The sequence below is a fragment of the Enhydra lutris genome, unplaced genomic scaffold, assembly GCF_002288905.1.
Source record: "Enhydra lutris kenyoni isolate GAN:26980312 unplaced genomic scaffold, ASM228890v2 scaffoldscaffold20, whole genome shotgun sequence".
NCBI classification, from domain to species: Eukaryota; Metazoa; Chordata; class Mammalia; order Carnivora; family Mustelidae; genus Enhydra; species Enhydra lutris.
Window position 1 is genome coordinate 21699675 of NW_019154104.1, and position 22061 is coordinate 21721735.

The 22061-nt window shown below is 40.2% G+C and overlaps 1 protein-coding gene across 1 annotated transcript in view; it reads right to left on the bottom strand.

Moving 5' to 3' along the window:
- LOC111148541 (regulator of G protein signaling 6) overlaps positions 1-22061 on the bottom strand; it is a 541239-nt gene that overhangs the window by 507892 nt on the left and 11286 nt on the right. Inside the window, exon 2 of the mRNA XM_022505182.1 lies at positions 9402-9505. Within this exon, the coding sequence (XP_022360890.1) occupies positions 9402-9485 (84 nt within the window). The 5' untranslated portion in view covers positions 9486-9505. The remainder of the gene's footprint in view (positions 1-9401; positions 9506-22061) is intronic.

Sequence of the window (22061 nt, forward strand, 5' to 3'; positions counted from 1 at the left end):
AATAATGATCCTATACAAACGTAGTGATCTGAAGGGGCACGTGCACCCGAATGTTTATAGCAGCAATGTCTACAATAGCCAAACTATGGAAAGAACCTAGATGTCCATCAACAGACGAATGGATAAAGAAGATGTGGTATATATACACAATGGAATACTATGCAGCCATCAAAAGAAATGAAATCTTGCCATTTGCGACGACGTGGATGGAACTAGAGGGTATCATGCTTAGCGAAATAAGTCAATCGGAGAAAGACAACTATCATATGATCTCCCTGATATGAGGGAGAGGAGATGCAACATGGGGGGTTAAGGGGGTAGGAGAAGAGTAAATGAAACAAGATGGGATTGGGAGGGAGACAAACCATAAGTGACTCTTAATCTCACAAAACAAACTGAGGGTCAATGGGGAGATGGGGGTTGGGGGGTGGGATTATGGACATTGGGGAGGGTATGTGCTATGGTGAGTGCTGTGAAGTGTGTAAACCTGGCGATTCACAGACCTGTACCCCTGGGGATAAAAATATTATTATATGTTTATAAAAAATAAAATTAAAAAAAAAATAATGATCCTATCCCACAATGACTGAACACTTATTTTCCCTTCACAGATATCTGTAGACTTTTAGTTTTTCTTGCTCAAAATCCTGAGAATGAGGACTTCACTCTATGGCCATTCAAGTTCTCCATAGTATAGGAATACCACAAAGGAGTGTCAATAGTGACAGTAATAAATTGCCAAAATGTAAAATCTTAGACTCTTTGAAATGAAATGAGGGGGGTATGATGGGGAAAAAATGAAATGAAGCCTTGAACACACCAAGGGCTTTCCAAATTAGAAAGCTATACTCATGGAAACACATCATATTAAACCACACTGAGCTATTCTTGACACTAAAACTACCATCCTTTTCCTCTGCAGACACTGATACCGCTGGTCGGGGACTTGCCCACACTCCTGTCTCTTGCCAACCAAGATAATGTGATGGGGAGCTTTGCCTCTGACAATTCCAATCCTAGGGGAAAAGAAAAACAGAACAGTTTTTCCTAAGGCAATAAAAAACCTTCAAAATACTTAGTGAAAGGAATCTTAAAATTCAGATTGAATGGTTAAATTAGTTACCCAGAATACTCTCTGAAGTTAGTCCTTGGGAAAAGAGAAAAGAAGCCCTAAATGTTCAAGACTAAAAAGCATTTTATTTGAAACACACTGACTTGTCTGACTTTCTAAAGTGTTACTTGGGTTAACTTTTTAAAGAAAATTTAAAAGAAAACAGAGAAGGCTATAAAAAGAATATATAGGTAAGGAAATGTGGATGTCTTTATTTTAGGTTATGAAAGCCCTGGCATGTTGGAGCTGAAAATACTTTCAAAGTCCCCCAGCCTAGAGAACCCCTCACTTTGCAAATGGCAGAACTAGACTTGAAACCGAAACGACTTGTGTGTAGCCCGAAGTCAGCTAGTGGTGCAACCAGAATCGATCCAGAGACACCCTGGCCCAGTTACACACTCCTTGCATGACACGTGACTTCTCTGCACACAAGAAGGAGAAGGGCAGGCAACCCAGCTCTACAGTTACTTGGTTCAAAATTTTGTTGCTTCCAGGAGATCTTCTGACATTTCCCAGGTGTAACCTGGTGAAAAGATACCTCCTTATTCCCCTCAGCTTCGCCCGACATTTCACTGGTCACCCAACCTGGTTGGTTGTACCTCCAAAACATCTCTCAAACCCATCCCTTCATCTACACTACCACTGCCATCGACAGGGATGTCATTTTGTCCTCACCCAAATTCCAGTAAAATCACCAAACTCTTCTTCCCACTAATCTTACCATCTCTGTCATACGCTCTCTGTACAAGTGTGTTCTCCATACTGATCGCATGACTTCCCTGCTTCAAGTTCTTTCATGCTCACTTTCCTTATGAAGAAAAGCAAGGCTTCAGTGGCTTTCCTTTGCTTTGGGGTTAAACCTGCATGAGTCAAAGACTCATCAGGAAACAGAGGGCACACATAAGACAATTCAAGAAAGATTTATTTCCAAAAGGACCAAGTATAAGGAAGTGGCAGAGAATGGGAGAACCACAAGGGAACACTCAGAAGCCTCTGATTTGTGTGTAAACCCCTCACTTTGCAGTTGACCTCATCACCTGCTCCTAACAGAAGTGATATAGAAAGTTATGTCCAAGATTGGGTTTTAAAAGATTGAAACTCCCACTATCACCCCCTCCCTTCTGCCTCTTCTTCCTTGCTCACTCTGATGAAACAAGCTACCTTGTTGTAAGCTACCCTGTGGAGAAACACATGTGCTAAGAAGCCAAGAGTGGCTCCAGTCAACAGCTACTGAGGAACTGAGGCCATCACTCCCACAGCACTTGGGGAACTGAATCCAGCCAACAGCCACATGAGTAAGGTTGGAGTGGGCCTTTCCTCAGATGAGCCTTCAGAGGAAAGTGCAATTCTAGCCAACATCTTGATTGCGGGCCTTGTGAGAGGCACTACCCCAGAGGACCCACCTAAGATTAATGACCCATAGAAACTATGACATAATAAATGTTGTGCTTAAGCCAAGTAACCACATTACATATTTGGGGTATTGATTATACAGCAATAGAGGACTATACAAATGGCAGTCACCCAGATGCCCAAAAAAGATGAGGAGAAGAAAAGGGTACCTGGACCCAGAGGAGAACAGTCTGACCTGGGAGAAACCATGACTTTCAGTCAAGGGGCACAGGCAGTGTAAGACTCTACAGAGAGGGAGCCATGGGAAGGAACACCCTGGCTTTGCTCTTTTCCCTCTATCACATCTCTCCCCAGGCTTCTACTGACCAAACTTCATTCAAAGCCAGAGATCCCAAGAGCCCTGCAAATGAGTCTACCTCCTGGGGGAGGGAACAACATGGAGGGTAGGGGTAGCGAGAGGGGGCAGAATGTGGATGTGCAGGTATAAAGGGAAGATACCTGCATAATGTCCTAAATCTTTGGAAATATATATAAGGTCCTTTGTGATCCAGCCCGAATCTCCCCAGGCAAGTTTATTTCTAACCTCCATCACATATACGTAGCTCCAAGAAAACAGCCATTTGAAGTTCCCAGAACTCAGTTTATAACATCGCAGCTTTGTGCCTTTCCATGTGGTAGTCTTTCTACCTCCTACGCTGCTTTTTCCCCTTCTCTGCCAGGTTAATTCCTATTCATCTTTCACAGATTAAGGCATGTGCCAAATCCTCTGGATGTCTGCTATGACATCATCATCCTCTTTCTCGATATGGACTTCGTGACCCTTCTGCCTCCTTCCACATTCCTCAGCTCATCTCTACCAAGGGCCTCTTGCAATTGCCTAGTTACCCATCACTGACCCATTAGCCTACAGATTTCGTCAGGGCACAGACTTCATCTTGCATTCCTAGCATCTGGCATGCAAATGACACTCAATGCATATTTGCTGATTAAATTATTGCTAATCCCCCATTGTGCCTCGGTCACCAGGATCTAGAGGTTCCCTGTCTCTCAGTTGTGCTGGCCACTACCACTGCCTTCTGTGAATCCCAAAACAATGTCCTAGTCTCAGCTTGCTCATCAGGCTTGCTTCTTCCAGGGTAGATTTTTTTCCCCCTTCTTGCTGCATACCACTGCCTATGTAACTAAAATAGTACTACATTTACTTTTTGGAAATATGCCTAAAGCAACTTCTGCCCAGGACTGCAAGGGCCCTAGAACATTAGGGAAAGTGACCTTGGAGTATCAGGGCAACACAAAGGCAAGACCCAAATTCCAGCAGAGAAGGAATAAATAACTGGAAACTAACAAGGGAAGGAAGCCAGCAATGACACACAAGAACACTGGCCTTGTCTTCTTTCTCTAAGACTTCTAATTCATCCTTAACACTCTGTGTTACTGACAGCATCCAGTGCTACTATTTAAACACTGTTCCTGCTATCTGTCTAATGCACAGTCAGTGCCACCAAATAGACCTGTACGAACGTCTTAAATGTTACTCATGAGCCAAAGAAACAGGTCACCACCAAGAAAATACTTTAACTGTTGAATGTTAAATCATTATAAGCACAGTTTTTCTTTTGATGCCTAACTACATTAGGTCTTATCTCAAACCAGCGTAGGTTATGCAAGACTGTTTAAAATATTTCCAGAAAAGCTCAAAGACCCTTAAAGCACGTCGGCAGGCTCACAACATTGTTTTGACATCCAGGAAGTTTATTAACTTCTAATGACGAAAAACTTACAGAATGACACTTGTAAATCATTGCAGAAATGCATGTTTACAATATTTAGTCCAATTGCCTCATTTCACAGAAAAGGAAATGAAGCCAAAATAATATTTTATTTATTACATTGATGGGTTGCTGGGTACACAGGGTTCACTTTATCATGCTTGTTTCTACTTTATGTGGACACTGAATATATTCTTTTTGTGTCAGAAGTATTTTGTGTAGGGAAGGAAGGAGGAAAAGAAAGGAGAGAGGGGGAAGTCAAAACAAGAAGCAGAGCTAGGAAAATGAAGTTGCCCATCCAGAGTACCAAAGCAGTGAGTGTGGGGGCTGGGGCCAGACATCCAGAGCTCTCTGCTGTCTGTCTGGCATATTCCATCACACTGTACTGCCTCCTGACCCAAGCCTGGGTCAAGTTAAGCTACAATTTTCTCCATCCAACTACCATCTAATTGCCCAGAGTTCTACAAAATCAAATTACCAGTCCAGTTGGAAATTTCTCAAGAGACATTATTAACACCACTCAGAGAACTAAACAAAATCGGAATGCAACCTACTTGTACTCAAAAGAATTCTGAGTTTATTAAAGAAAGTAAACATTTTAGAAAATTTTTACCCAAGATACAAGAGTACCAGCAAGCAGAAGGAAGCTTTAGCATTACAAATGTTCAAAGTTCACCCAAGTCAAGTCTCTGAGAATAGGGGTGAGAAAAGCAAAGATCTGCTGCATAGTATTTTCATTTATTTAATTCATCCCATGTCTGTTGAGCCCCAACTATGTGGCAGTGGTAATCTGCTGTTGATAACGTGGTGATGGAAAGGACACTAATAGGGGTAGTCAGGCTACCTGGACGCAATCATGGCTTCACTGAGAAACTGCTGAGTAACCTAATGCAAGTTACATACTCTCTCCATCCTTCAGTTTGCTCATCTAAATGAGGTTGTTACAAGTAAATCCTTCACTTGTAAGTCTATGTGACAGGAGACTGGTTCTTCTACATTTGAGAGATCTATAAATAATTATAAGATCAAAACCCCACTTCAAAACATCAACTTTCTCATTTCTTTGCCATGCATATTCTACCTGGATATTGTAAAATATATTAATAAGTGTGTTTCAAACTCAGATTCTTCTGAGAAGTGTTTAAAACTCAGATTCCCAGGGTGTGCCTGAATGGCTGAGTTTGTTAAGTGTCTGACTTTGGCTCAGGTCCTGCTCTCAGGGTCCTAGGATTGGCCAGTGTCAAGTTCAGTGGGGAGTCTGCTTCTCCCTCTCTCTCTGCCCTGCCCCACTCCCTGCTCATTCATTCTCTCTTTCTCTCTCTCTCTCTCTCTCAAATAAATAAATAAAATCTTTTTAAAAAATTAAAAAATAAAATAAGACTCAGATTCCCAGGACCCAGTTCAGTCCTATGAAACAAATATATCTTGGTTATATTTGGGGATCCTTTGAGGATCAATATTTTTATAAAACAGACCTAAATGATCTGATGTTCAGCCAAGTTCAAATATCATCCCTACATTGGACAATTCAATGACCCAGGATCTTTTGGATCCAAGAATATAAAAAAGGTTATCAGGGTCTGGGTGACTTAATGAATAATTAAATTTTTCTCTTAAATAGATTTTTAATGTGACCAATACATTTTTCATACATACCTCCAACCCCAGATGTGAATGTGAAGGATGAAAAACTAAATTAGAAAAGTCTATTCAACTCAATAAATAAATCATGCCTTGGGAAAGTACAACTTCTCACAGTTAATGACACAGAAAACATGAAAAGAAAATGAAGAAGATCCTGAGAGTGTAGGCTTAAGAAACCCACCCATCATTACTCATATGTCAGAAGGTTACCATCCTAAATGGCATTTAAAAGTCACAAAAACTCAAGGACACAATCATCCCACTTATTACTCGGAAGTTTACCCGAAAGCTCCTTTTCTCTAGATTTAGCTTTTTAAATGTCAGCGTCTGAATCAACACAACACAGTCCAAGCAAACACTTCATACTAAAAACATCTGACATGAGTAAGAAACAACAAACAAGGGAATGAGAACAAAAAGAACAACACTATTTGCACAATTTTTAATGCAAATTTCTGTTGTAGACCTCTAAAAAAGTTTGGTTTTAGAGCTTACAACCTTGAAAAAAACCATTACAGAAGAGGACTTCTACATTTGTTTTGGATTCGCCTTGATTTCAAGGTTTAATCTTTACTGATATCTTGAAGATAGTGTCCTGCAATATTGGTTGTATTGGTTGTAGCCAATGGCTGGTCTACAGCACTGCTTTGAGTAGAGAACTAGGTAAATAACCCACGGTTGAAACAGAACCATGATTTAGTGGAATTGACTACGTTTAAATTACTCCAGGTCCTAGACCCATACTAAACGATGCCTCTTTCTCACAGATCAAACAGACGCAATATCTCTTTTATAGCAATTAATGAACATAGCAAATAACATGAACACATGCACACCACACCACACACGTTTGTCCTAAGTAAGCTAGATGTATTTCCAATATAGAAAGCAAATGGTTAGTCATATCTCTGAAGAACTACAGCAATCGACAACTTTGTATCTAAATTAAACCAAAAAAGAGTTCCCTCCTACCATCTAAAAATTAAAAATCAAGTTCCCACAAACGTGAAGGAAGTTTCCCTTTCAATATAATACCAAACATTTATATTACCCGAAAGGTGTTTGGGTTGCATGACCTTTACCTTTCCTACCAACCTTTAACAACCCATTGGTTTACTATCTCCTGAATAATATAAAAATTATTGAATTTAAATTTAAAAAAGTATACTGTTCTCCTGTGTCTTAAAAAAGCAATTCACGGGGCACCTGGGTGGCTCAGTGGGCTAAAGCCTCTGCCTTCAGCTCAGGTCATGATGCCAGGGTCCTGGGATCAAGCCCCACATCGGGCTCTCTGCTCAGCAGGGAGCCTGCTTCCCTTCCTCTCTCTCTGCCTGCCTCTCTGCCTACTTGTGATCTCTGTCGGTCAAATAAATAAATAAAATCTTTTAAAAAAAGCAATTCACTGTATAAACATACTTTAATCAACTTATTAATAGTATCAACATGTATACATTTTATAATTTAGTTCCTCTCTAAATGACACTGTCTTTATAAGACCTAAAGATAAAAGAAAAGCATTCATTATGGACCACCTCCATGCAAAGTAAAATGTGAAATGCCTCATTTACTTACCTAAATGAATCTTCATAATGACCTTACGAGGTAGTATCCTTCCTCCCACCTTTTAGTTTTCTTTTTAAAAATGAAGAAACTGAAGCTCACAGAAGTTAAATAACACAAGGTCACACCACTAGGAAGTAGTAGGGTTGCAATAATTTTAACCTAGGTCTGATTCCAACGCTCATATTCCTATGAACTTGGCATAGGGTTTCCCAGCATGGGTGGGTTAAGAAGGTAATGATGAATAAACATCTTTCTATTCTGTATACTTCACTAATTGGTTAGCCCTGTTAATCTCTTTTTTCTTTACTACAACTTAATAGGCATCTCTGTTAGAGAAGGGTTATCTAAGCCTTCTCTTACAAAGCAAAGGATTAACGAATTTGAGACTCAAAGCAAGATTAGTTTGAGTTCTATCTTTATAATGAAAGAGAAAAATTCACCATATTGATCATCCAGAAATATCTAGTTCAATCTTGCCCATGTGATTAGCAAAGATCAAACATACAGTCTTACAGAATACACGGAACCCAGCAGACAACTCAAATATTTAGTGAAATGAATGAACATTAACTCATTTTCCTTATTAATATGTAACACAGTTAGGTTAAATTTTCACACATATGCAAGCCTTAAAAAGATGTGTTAATAGGAAGCAGTCATTCCCTCAGATTCAACATGTGCACAAATAAAACTTCTGTGCCATAGTTCCTTCCTTTAAGACATTCTTCCAAACATCCCTATTTGAATTAATAGCGTCAATGTCTTTCTATAACCCAAGGTCAAAGCACAGTCTTCTTTTCTGTTCCCCTCTTAATTCTATATTCATTCAGTTTCCAAGTCATTTTTTAATTCAGGCTCTTTAATCCCTTTGCTCAGTCTCACTCAATTCTGAGGGGTATTTTCCCTGCTAGATTAGTGTCCTCCTTACCATTCCCACAGAGACAGAAATACCAATACCCTACCTCCAGAGCCTCACATCTGCTATCATAATAATGCATCTGGCACACTGGGGCAAGACTCATAATCCCAAAGAGATATTAATTTTACAACTCCTAGCACAAAAGTTTTTCATGATTAAATTGCCTATGATTCACCGTTCTCGAATCTGGCTCCATCCAGACTCTTCCCAAAACCTTACCTCCATTACTCCATGTAAGTCACCTCTGCCCCCAAGCTCACTGATTCTGGTTCCTGCTCACTTTCCTCAGCTCCTTCCCTTTGCTGAACGCATCTCCCTACCTGGAATGTTGTTCTTCCTTTCTGCTTTCCACATAAAGTGGTCTTACCCATCCTTTACAACGGAGTTCAGAGCCCACTCCTCTGCCAGCACACACCTGGCCTCTGAGCCTGGAAGTGATCACCTGTTCCTCTGATTTCATATAACACTCTATCTGCACTTCTCTTTTGGAAATTAACACTAAGATTATTACATTTATTTGCATACATCTTATGTCTCCTACCAATGGCAAACATTTAATACATGCATACCTCTGTATCTCCCACACAGCATCTAGACCAGATCTTGTACGTACTATGGGCTCAAAAACAATCAACTGATAAATGTTACACAAAGGCTTTTACCTCAAAGGTGAATATATTCCTCTGCATTGCTTAGGCAGTCTTTGCATTTAAAGAAAACCAAATCGGGGGCACCTGGCTGGCTCAGTCTGTAGAGAATGCCACTCTTGATCTCCAGGTTATAAGTTCAAGTCCCACATTGGGTGTAGAGTTTACTTAAAAATAAAATCTTTAAAGAATACCAAATCATATGTTTCAAGTATGACAAACCTAAGTTGCTTGAATTTTAGAATTGGAAAATCAGAGAATGTGAGAAGAAAACTATATTCATTTATCAGTCAAGGCAGTTTAGGCAGAAAACATTTGTCAAGCTGTCAACCATCACTCAACCCTACACGCGCACACACACAGAGACATCCCAAGCTTTTCACGAGAGGCCTTACTTTGCGGTAGACTATCATATTTGGAGAACTCTCCTCTGGGTCAGCAATTCCCACTGCTTTTTGATCCCCAGATCCCTGAGCCATCCCGGATGTCTTCACTCACGCTGCAAAAGTAAACAAATAGACCATTAGGACATGACAAAATTATATAAAGAAAGCTCTACAATGCAAAGAAGTATCTTTTGGCAGGTGATACAAAAATAAATTATGATGAATTTATTTTTCCTCATTAATTTAAGCAGTATTTTAAAAAAAAAATGTTCAAGGGATATTTGGGGTCTTGTTATCCAATATCCAATATATTATTCTACTCCCAAAGCAACATGTTCTCTATTTTCAGCCCAGAATCATGCACCCTAGGGGAAGGCTTATGCCAGTCCCACATAATCTCCTGAAGATAGATGAAGCCAACCATTTTGATGTTGGTTTTGTCTTACCAAACCTCACTTTCTGATTAATTCTATCCAATAAAATCTGAATATTTTATCAGTTAAATGTAAATCAAAACCACAAGGAAATACCACTTCATGTCCCCTAGGATGGTCAGAGTAAAAAAGACAAACCTCAAATAACAAGTGTTGACAATGATTTGGAGAAATCTGAACACTGTACCTTGCTGGTAAGAATGTAAAATGGTTCAGTCTCTTTGAAAAATAGTTTAGTGGTGCCTCAAAAGTTGAAACATAGAATTACCATATAACCTAAAAATGCAACTGTACCCCCAAAGAACTGAAAACAAGTATTCAAACAAATACTCAAGCACAAACATTCACGGCAGCACTATTTGCAATCAACAAGACATGGAAACTCAATGTCCATCAACTGACCAATGGATAAACCAAATATGGTCTGTCCCTACAACGGAATAAAATTCACCCATGAAAAATCATAAAGTATTGATACACCCTACAACATAGATTTATCTTAAAAACATTACGCTTTATTAAAGAAGCCAGACACAAAGATCACTGTAATGGACTGAATGTTTATGTCCCCACCAAAATTCACATGTTAAAATTCTAACCCCTAGTGTGATGGTGTCAGGAGGTACAGACTTTGGGAAGTGATTAGTGCCCTTGTAAAAGAGACCCCGGGGAGCTCCCATGTGAGAACACAGTGAGAATACAGACATCCAAGAACCAGACACCACATCTGCTTGAGCCTTGATCTTGGACTTCCCAGCCTCCAGAAATATGAGAAATTTCTGTTGTTTATAACCCAGCCAATCTATGATATTCTGTTATAGCAGCCCGAACAGACTCGGATAGTCACATATTGTATGATTCCATTTACATGAAATATCTAGAAGAGGTAAAGCTAGAGAGATGGGAAGCAAATCAGTAACTACCAGCAGCTGGGCCGAGGGCAGAATGGGGTTATTGCTTAACGGATATGGGGTCTCCTCTGGGATAACGAAAACATGTTTGAACTGGATAGGAGTGATGGATACAGAACATTCTGGATGTGTTAAATGCCACTGAAATGTATGCTTTCAAGTAATTAATTTCACGTTATGTGAATTTTACCTCAATTAAGTAAAATGAATATTTTTAATTTGACCTTTTTAAAAAGCCTGAAAAGATATCAGTGAAATAATGACAGCATATGGAATTTTTGAGAAAAGAAGTTCAGTTCTTGGTCTCACACTATATTTGCTGTGCTACTTCACACAAGTTAAACAACCTATTGGGTTCTCTTTGTTAACTTCCTTTTAAAACAAAACATACTGCTGGGTACCCAGAACCATGCTAAGGCACCTTCCTCTACATTGTTCTCATCAGTAAAATGTGAATTCCATGGAGTACTTACAAGTAAGAGTCCAATAAACTGAGTGTAAATGTATCATATAAAGCCATAAAAGTCCTATACAAATGTTATCACTAAGCTAAGAGCCTTTCTGGGTTATTTGCACAAAATTCATAGGCTTTTCATAAAAAAAAAAAAAAAAAAAAAAAAACCTTTATAAATACCACACTTGACAGAAAAGGCCATTTCAATTCAAAATAAAAACTCAGGAAATATTTTATTGTAAAATAAGTTGGTACCAAAGGTCATTCCATAAAAACAAATCTGGGTGGAAGATGGACAAGAGACAGGAATTTGTCATTTGTGCCAGGAATTTAAATGCCCTTAGTAAGTATCCCGTTTGTTGCTTGCTTTCTTCATCATTTGTGAATTAAGAAGCATTATAAAAGTTAGATTACACAAAGAGATAAAGAACATCATTCTCTTATCTCCACGCACCGTAATGTCAGTGTTTCCATGAATATAGTACTACATGGAAATGCTGATTATTAATTCCAATCAGTGGCTTTTAAAGTAAATGAACAATACACTGGTATATTTTTAAACAGCTACTTATTTGCCTATTCCTTTGCCTGAATACAGAATATGACAGAGCATGAAAAACAAAAATTGAGTCCATTTATGTGTGCTCATTTATCTATGTAATAGAGCCATTTTGGGTTTCTGGCTTTGTTTGTAAATGAACACTCAGACTTTAATGAGCATATTATCTCCCACCTGGAAAACTGTGCTGTAACAGCAAGGTTGGGAATGACCTAGAAACAATCCTGTCAGCCCTGCCTTTGCCTTTCCCTGGCTGCCCCCGCCTCCTACAGAAACATTTCTGGTGTTACAACAGGGCTGAGGTTCCAGGACTGGGACTTGAGACCACCAACTGATGGCAGACAGTCTCCATGGCAGGAATTTCAGTGAGTCTTGTATGTAGTAGAAAAGTTTTTATTTTTGGTTCCTCTAGCAGCTCATTTTGAAACTCAATGTCATTTAACTTTTCTGTGTCTAGAAAGAATCGTTTCTAAAATAGTGATCTAACCACTTTCCAGCCCAAGTGTCAACAGATGTTAGAGAAATGGGATGTAAAACCCATACAGGTAAGGAGGTTATAATTATATTCATTGACTATGAAGTTAGGGTTCATGACAGTAAAGGGCTAGATTCTCATTCATTACGAAGGATGAAATATTTATTTTTAAGTTGGGTATAACAGAAATGAAACCGGAGTATTTTAAATTTCACGATAGCGAAAACCCAAAAACTTTTTCACGATATCTCCACATACTTCTTGTGTTTGCACACAGTAAGTAATTCAGGGCCTTTTATTTTAATATTTGAAAAACATCAGTGTTTTTCTGAAAACACACAACTACACTTCAACAGAAAGAAAACATGTTAATGATATTCTTTTCCTATCGCGGCTTACAGCTAACAAAGGGGAGAACTGAGAACGTATTAAGAGCTTGAGTTTTAAAGTCCCAAGAAGAGACAGGTAGCTCAGTGCTCACACGCTGCTGTCTGTCATCATCACACATCCAAATTTCGGCTCCCCCACTTACAAGCAGTGTGATCTGGGGCAGCTTAGTTCACCTCTCTGTGCCTTTGCTTCCCTATCTGTCACCAGAGTCCCAGTACAGTGGAAAGCCTTGTGAACTGGGTGGGCTCGTTCCCCGACCTGATCTGTAATTAAGTAGCTGTCACAACCAGGTCAAGCCACAGCCCCTCTGGACCCCAGCTGGACAACAGCTACAAAAGCCTGCATCTTCACTATTCCTTCCAGTTCCGCCCTAGAGCCTCAGAACTTCTCATTTCCAACTTTCCTATAAACACTCCTCAGAATGTTCCATACCACCTCACTTCAATCATCACTGCCTATATCCTAGCCCATGTCCTCCAGTCATGGCAGGGCTCATGCTGGACTTGTCCTAGAACTGTCCACAGAACTGCTGGAGCAAAGCATCCCCTCCCAGACTCCGCATCCCTCCCCTTAAAGCAATTTCTGTAATGCCACCCCCCACCCCCAGCTGCAGTGGGATTCCACATTTCTTGGAGCAAACACACTGAGCATCCGTGCACAAGGCTGCATGCTAGGCCCTGGAGATACAAAGATAAATCAGACACAGATGCTCTCATTAAAGTATGCAGAGTCCAGGAGCGGGGCGGGGACAGACATGTCCACAGAAGCAGGACATTGTACTGTGTGGGTGTTTAGTTATGCTGGCACAAGGCATAACCCGGCAACTGAGATCAGAAGGATCAATAGGAGTCTGGGGGAGGCAGAAGAGGCCATTCCAGCCAAGGGGAAAATATAAGCATGGCCCTCTGGAGCCCCCAGAAGCAGGAGGCACCCAAGAGAAAAAAAACCATGAAGACAATCTGATCTCAAGACTGAGCGGAACAGTCAAATGTGGGGTGAGAAATAACAGAGCTTCACACCTCTCTTTGTTTACTCATTTATCATGGATCTCTACTCAAGACAGTTCTGCTTGGGTGGTCTTTGTTGGTGGGGTTCGCCCCTCTCTCCCCAGCACCTTGGACAGGGCATGGCATATCATAGAAACTCAAATATTTTTGAGTGAATGATGAAACTGATGAGATTCTACCAAGATGCGGTTTACTCCTTCTGGAACATTCATCTGGATAACAAGCCTTTAAAACTGCCCCACAAAGAAGGCTCTTTATTGACAAAGAGTTATGTGCAGAATCACACTTTTCCACAGGGTTTATTGGTCTGAGTCAGCCCTGAACTCAGGAATCCACGAGGTATTATTTACTTATTTATCGGAGAGAGAGAGAGCACACAGGCACAAGCGGGGGGTGGGGAGGGGCAGGGGGAGAGAGAGAATTTTAAGCAGGCTGCACACCCAGCATGGAGCTTGACATGGAGCTGGATCTCACAACCCTGAGATCATGACCCGAGCCGAAATCGAGAGCTGGACACTTAACCGACTGAGCCACCCAGGTGCTCCATCCATGAACAATTTAGATAAGAAGGAATATGTGGGAGGATGGAAAGTATAGTGAGGAGAGACCCTGTGAATAACAGAACAATGGAGTGTCTATGACTCAAACTCTGATTAGTAAATCTTCTGCAAATCAGGACTGTAATTTACTCCAAACTTCTGTTGTGTTTGTAGCTTGCAGTTACAACAAATGCCAACTGTTTTCCTTTGTAATGCCAGCCTCTCCAGAGCAAGCGAAGCCTAGGGTCCAGCAGATAACAATGCTGAGCCTAGCAGGGAGAAGGACCTCAAGAATGTAGAAAAGGAAGGGGCTCTGAAGTCAGATCAGAAATAGCATCTCAGCTCTGGCTACACCAAGACTGCTGGGTAGTCTCTGGCAACTGACTACCTCCCCACACCCCCAACTTCCAGCTCTTCACCTGAAAGATGCGAGCCCCCTACTTTGCAGAGTTGCTTTTGAAGAGGAAATAAAATAAGGCATGCAAATTCCCCAGTGCAGAATGAATGTAGCCACTGACCAGCAGTCTGGTTTCATGAAATCCCAGGCCACCAGCATCAAAACTGTTGGAGAAACACTTCGCCCACCTCGGGGATTCAGAGATGAAGCCATCAGCTGTTTAACAAGCTTCTCTGGTGATCCTGACTCACAACTGAGAGACGGACCACTGCAGCGACCCTCCAATGCCACTGAGATCGTTGTCCCATGCAGCTAGAAGCCTTACACGTCGCGCCTGCCCCTCTTTGTGTCTAGCTCTCAAAACCCCATTCAGGGAAGTATCTTGCAGGAGAGGTAAACAAAGCCTGACTGTAATGTAGCCTGAATATTTGGCTGCCAAATAAGAATTTCTGTTGATGTTATTTCCTCTCCTCCATATTGTATCAACTGCACATTGTTTGCCTCAGCCCATTAAGACCCAATGGATTTTTTTTTTTCTGACATCAGCAATGTTAAGCACTTCAGGAAAAAAGATTTACAAGATGTGTGCTAGCTCAGTAGTACAAGCTTGTTTATATAGCTCTAATCTGACTGAGTGGGCAGGAACGTCCAGGGGAAGAAGACAGAACAACGGCTCTGAAGAACAAATAACTCTTTCTGGTTAGAGGTCTGCCAGCGTGACATTTCCTACATAGACGGACTCAAAGTCCAGATGCTCAGTGGAAGAGGAAGAATCAGCTTCAGGTCCTACACCAAAAATCCTAAAGCAAGGTGCTGGAGCTCAGGTCCTAGGGGCCAATTTTGGTGGCCATGCCAGGCACCCAGGCATCTACTGGGATATAATCACTTGGTCATTTCAGGACATCAGTTAGCATTCGGTGGGACCCAAACGCTGGCCCAGGACTTGACCCAGACTAGTAGCCACAGAATCACCTGGGCTTGACTCTAAAGATACATGTCCCTGGGTCCCCTGATCCAGAAATTCCAATCTGGTAGGCCTAGGGTAGCCTCTGGAGATTTATAAGTTGAACAGTCCCCAGGTGATGTGGAAGCCCAGTTGGGTCTGGGAACCACTGATCTAGATTCCACGAGCCCGCCTTCCCTTCACCTAACCCCTCCACCCCAGCCACGCCACCTACTGTCTGGGAAACCATGTGGGGTGAAGCTCCTTCACCTTCCCTTGTGTTTGGGCAAAGACTCTCTGTGCTGAAAAAAGCAAGGGTCCTGGAGTCAAAGAACAAGCTCTCAATCCTGGCCACAGCATGTGATCATGAACAACTTAGCACTATACTTACTTAGTCTCTCTGAACCTTGGTTTCCTCATCTATAAAATGGAACAAATACCAATCACCGGTATCAGGCATTCAGAGCCTTGTCTGCTTCTCAGAATTGCCCAGGAAAGGTGTCACAGCGACTCCAACAGGAGGCTGTTACTATTTCCGGTCTACTGATGAAAAAACTGAGGCCCAAGAACATAGGCAACTTGCCAAATTAAAGTAGCTTGTCAACCAAGAAACTAAAATCCAAACCCAGGACTAACTCCAATACCTGCATACTTTCCAACTCGTCAGTCTTGGCCTCTAGTGACATCACCTATATAAAGTATTCAAAACAAAACAAAATTTTGTAAATATAATATATATATATAATATACAAAATTTATATATATACATATAAAATATAAAATTCAAGTATATACTTAAATATAAAGTAGTTAGCACCTCTATACTACATATAAAGTACTTAGCAAGTAGGTACTTCTGGTACATTGTACAACTGGCACATAGTGGGTCCTCAACAGATGTGTGCTTCCTGCCTTCCATTTCCTAGCAGATTGGTGAAGTTGACTTCCCCATGCCAACTCCACCTTAAGACATACATAAATACAAGGCACTTAAGTTGCCACAGCTGCCTTACAGCCTAACCAAACTAATTTTTATTAAATGCTGCTTATAAAGATAAACATTTTTGCATTCTTCATATTAAACAAAAGTCCTAAAGAAGTTAAACTGGGAGAAACCGGATGTTTTTCACATAACGGGATGGGTTGGCCATATGATGTGGCTCACTGTTCTATTACTGCTGAAAGTTCAGGTCCTCCCAGGCATCCTTTCTCACCAGTGCTCTTAGCCCCACACTGCTCTGGACACCCCCAGACCCTGCCACCTCCCTATCTATTCTCCCTGCCTTTTGAACTCTTCTTCTATTAACAGTTTGCCTCCTATGGCCTTACAATTTCTCTCTGAATTTTGACCTTCAGTAACCTTCATGGAAACCTGGCTTCCCCCAAAAACACTCCCCTCTCTGGGAGCCCAGCTGTTCTCACCCCACATATCTCAAACCAGAAAGTAAGATGACCATCCTCCTGACTCCCCATTGCAGCTTCAATTTCTCTCCTGTCTTCCTACACAAATTCCTGCTCTTGTGATGCTCAGACCATCTAGCTATGCCACTTTCCATCCATCCTCACTACTGTTTCCTGCCTCCCTTCCCTGAAGCCTTTCCATTTCCTGAGGACTCCCACTTTCGGTTCTTTGAGGTTTCCTTCATCCTTCACTCCTTCATCAACCTTGATGACTTGAACATCAAAGACCTCTCTTGAAGGCTGGTTCTTTCATCCTTTTATTTTCCCACCTGAACCCTTTTCCTCTACCCCTCTGCCTCGCCACTGACTCACATGGCCACATACTGAACCCATCATCAAAGGTGGCCATGCCACCTCAGATTCCAGTTCACTTACCAGTTCTTTCCAACTCACTTACTATACATTCACTGCACACATTTTTCAAATTTATTTAGACATTTCAGTCCATGAAACTCAGGAATTTTTACCCTCCATTACTACTACTCCTCACTCTGCCTTCACGTCCTTCTCTCAGTGGGCCCATCATCTTAACCACTCAGTCATACCCTTGCAAATATCCTCAACTGCCTCGATATGCCCCTTCCGTGGCAGATTTCCAGGCACAACTGACACCAATGGAACCAGAACATCCACCATACAATATCCACATAATATCTCAATATCCAAGCTCACACCCAAGCAGGTATACTCTTTGTGATGGGAGTGAGGAAGAAATCACATAACCAGACTGACCTGGCTGCATTTTAAATGCGTAAGCCCAAACCTTAAATTAGTCAACACTGCCTGTCAAATCTAAGATGTTTTCCCACCAAAGTTGCTGTCTCCTTATCTGATTGGCTATCTCATATCTTCTTTTTGTTCAATCTTCACACACAGTCTCAGTGTGTGAGAGGCTCACTTCAAAATTCACTGAAGAAACAGAAGTCAGCAGAAGGCAAATCTCTCATCTTGAGGCACCCTCACCTAAACCACCATGTTCTTTGACTTTCCTCCTCTTAGAGTAGAGGAAGTATTGTCATATTTCCTAAAGGGAAGTCACTCCACTCATGCTCTTCATTGGAACATGATAGAATTTCCTGGGGCTTCAGTATGATAATAGAGGATTATAGCTCAAACATCTGTAAGACACAAACTCTCTGAGGACTTCTCAGAGAAACCTAAAGTCAATAGAGGAGACAGAAACAAGAACACAAGTGGAATTTGAAGTTTCTAGCACATACAGCTAAAGCAAATATTAAACACAGCTCAACTCTTGGCCAAGATAAATAAAACCTCACACTAAATGTCTAGTTACCTTAAATCTCATTACTGGATACACCATGTTTGGCTTTTGACAGAAAATTATAAGGCATATATAAGACAAGAAAAAACACAGTCTGAAAGGACAAGCAATCATCAGAACCAGACTCAGGACAGAGATGTTGAAATTATCAGACAAGAAATTTTAAATAACTATGATTAAATATGTAACAGGCTCTAATAGAAAAAGTAGACAGTAATGAAAGTGGAGGAATAGAAACTCTTAAAAACCCTCAAAAAAGTAAATGTTAAAATTCAAAAACACTGTTAACAAATGAAGAATGCCTTCCAAGAGCTCATTGATAGACTCAAAATGGTCAAGGAGCAAATCAGTGAGCCTGAAGGTCAACAGAACCTTCTCAAACTGAAAAAAAGAGAGAAAAAGAAATTTCTAAGAACAGAGACAGAACATCCAAGAACTATGGCACAATATCCAAAGGTATAACATAGGTGTAATTGGAATACCAGGAGAAGAAAGAGAAAGGAGTAGAAATATCTGAGGGAATAATAACTGAAAACATTCCAAAGTTAATGATATACACCAAACCACAAATCAAGAAAGATCATATAACACCAATCACTATAAATTTTTTTAAAAATACAACCCCCAAAACAAGATATGATATTATACACACACACACACACACACACACACACACACACATATACAATGGAATATTACTAAACCATAAAAAATAAAAATTTCCCATTTTGCAACAACATGGATGGATCTGAAAAGTCTAATGCCAAGTGAAATAAGAGAAAGACAAATACCATATGATTTCACTCATATGTGGAATTTATCAAACAAACTTAAAATAAGACCAAAAAAACTCTTAAATATTGGAAACAACTGGTGGTTGCCTGGGAGGGGGGTTGGGGGGAGGATGGGTAAAATAGATGAAGGGAATGAAAAGTACACTTATGGTGAACACAATGTAATGTATAGAATTGTTGAATCACTATATTGTATACCTGAAACTAATATTAACACTGTGTATTAAAAACATTAAAAAGTAGCAGACCTTGGGCCCAGCTAAAAAAATAAAAATTTAAAAAAATTTTTAAAAGCCTAGGTATATCATATTTAAATTGCAGAAAATCAAAGACAGAGAGAAGATCTTGAAAGACACCACAAAGCAAAACCTTTACCTTAAAAGAAAGAAGCATAAGAATCACAGGTAGCTTCTGATCAGAAACCATGCAAGAGCAAGACAGTGGAGTGAAATTGTTAAATTGTGAAAGAAAAAAACACCAAATTAAAATTCTGCATCTAGTGAGATTCTTCTTCAAAATGAAGGAAAAGATAAATCTTCTCAGACAAATAAATAATGACTAAGTTTATCTCTAGTAGATCTGCCCTTCAGGAAATGCTAGAAGTTCTTCAGGCGGAGGGAATTACATAGGTCAGAAACTTGGGTCTACACAAATAAAGAGCAAGCATCAGGGAAGAAATAAAGGGAAACTAAAATCCTTTAATTTTTTTTTTTTATTTTTAATTGACTTAGGAGAAAGGAATAGACTCTCTTGAACAATGTTCATGGGACAGAAAAAAAAATTTTTTTTAAAGATCAGCATATCAGGGGCGACTGAGTGGTACAGTCGGTGAGTGTCTGGCTCTTGATTTCGGCTCCAGGTCATGACCTCAGGGTGGTGAGATCAAGCCCCTCATTGGGCTCCTCGCTCAGCGGTAAGTCTGCTTAAGTTTCTCTCTCCCTCTGCCCCTCCTCCCACCACTCTCTCAAAATAAATTAAAAATCTTTAAAAAAAAAGAGAGATTAGCATATCAAGGTATAACACAGAGCTCTGGGATAGCCCTTTGTAACCAACTAGTTCAAAGGTTGGCACACTGAGGCTGAGAGAACAAATCTAGCCTATTTTTGTATGGTCTGTGGGCTAAGGCTAATTTTTACATTTTTAGAAGTTTGCAAAAAGTTATAAGAAGAATACTCTGTGACACATGAAAATTGTACAAAAATCAAATTCCTGTGTCCATAAATAAAGTTTTATAAATAAACACTTGTGTTTACTTATCGTCTGTGCTGCTTTTGCACTACAACAGCAGAGTCGAGGTGCTGCAAGAGAGACCATATGGCCCACAAAGCTCAAAGTATTTACTATCTGATCCTTTTCATAAAAAATCTTCTATTCCCTGAACAAGCCCAACCATCTAATTTTTCAGAGGATGAACCCAAAGTCTGAGAGATCAAATTATATTCTAATGTCATCTGGCTGGTTAGTAATAGAGCCAGCATGAAAATGTAGGTCTTCAGGTTCCAAATGTCTTTCCTCCCACGTGAGAGGACTTATATTTTATTAGTATGAGATCTAAGATCATAGTGTCTAATACTACTGACTGTAGGGACTGCAGAAGCAACTCTTGTTATTCTCTGATTTCACATGATAATGATTATATCCCTGCCAGGGAAGAAGTAGGAGTGACAGAGAAGCTTTGCCAATTTTTATACACAAGAAGGGGATGACTAAGAAATAAAGAGGAGGGTGTGTTCCCAGGGGACCGAAGAAGAAAGGCACTCCTATTGGCTTTTTTTTTTTTAAAGAATGTCAGTTATATTCCTTGAGATTTTGTTGGTTTTTCTTCTTCTTCTTCTTCTTCTTCTTCCTCTTCCTCTTCCTCTTCTTCTTTTTTAGAACTGGTAAAGTCATTATCTTTTACCCTCAAACTAGGCATTTAAATATCTCTCTTTTTTTTGAAGATTTATTTATTTGACAGAGACAGAGATCACAAGTAGGCAGAGAGGCAGGCAGAGAGGTGGGGGAAGCAGGCTCCCTACTGAGCAGACAGCCTGATTTGGGGCTCGATCCCAGGAGCCTAAGATCATGACCCCAGCTGAAGGCAGAAGCTTAACACACTGAGCCACCCAGGTGCCCTAAATATCTCTTTTAATCCATATAGAAAGTACTTCTTTTCTATGACTCCCTACTATGCCTGCATTTGGAGCAGCAGTAATAAGCTTTTCATCTTCTGGAGATAGCAAGATTTAACAAATAAACAACAAAATCTATTCAGGAAGCTCATCAAGCAGAAGCAAAATAGGTCAAAAAAATAACAATTGAACAGGTTTCTGAAGGTTTCTTATACTTTTACTTGTATTTGATGAAGACAAAAAAAAGTTCAATTAGCGTGTACTAGTTCCTACAAGGAGAGTCTACCTTATTATAGAATGACCCTCAAGAACTAGGAAAGCCAGATAAAATTTGAAAAAGGAAAGCTCCCGAGGCAATGAGGACATGTGAGACCAAGATCCAAAAAAAAAAAAGCGGAGAAGTGGGGGAGTGTCGAGATGGGCCAGACATTCCATGCAACTATTCTATAAGCATCTAGTCAAATTCAGCATCTATTCAGGAAAATACTCTTAGCCAATTTTGAATGTCAAGGAACTGGCTTAACCTAATAAAGGGTATTTATGAAACATAGCAACCATAATATTTAATAATCACACTTTGAAAACTTTCCCACTGAGTTTAGGAATGAGACAAGGCTGCCTGCTATGACCACTTCTATTCTCTGTTATAGTAGAAGTCTAAGCCAGCACAACAGGCAAGAGAAAGAAATGAAAGGAAGCAAAGGAAGATTGCAAAGGAAGAAGTTAGTTTGATTGTGCACATGGAAATTCCATAGTAATCTACACAGAACTCTTTGAATTAATAAGGGAATAAGGAAAGTCACTGGATTCAATGTCAATAAACAAAAATCAACTGTATTTTTGTATACCCATAGACTAATAATCAGAAAACATGTTGAAAAATGCTATCATTTATAATAGCATCAACTGATG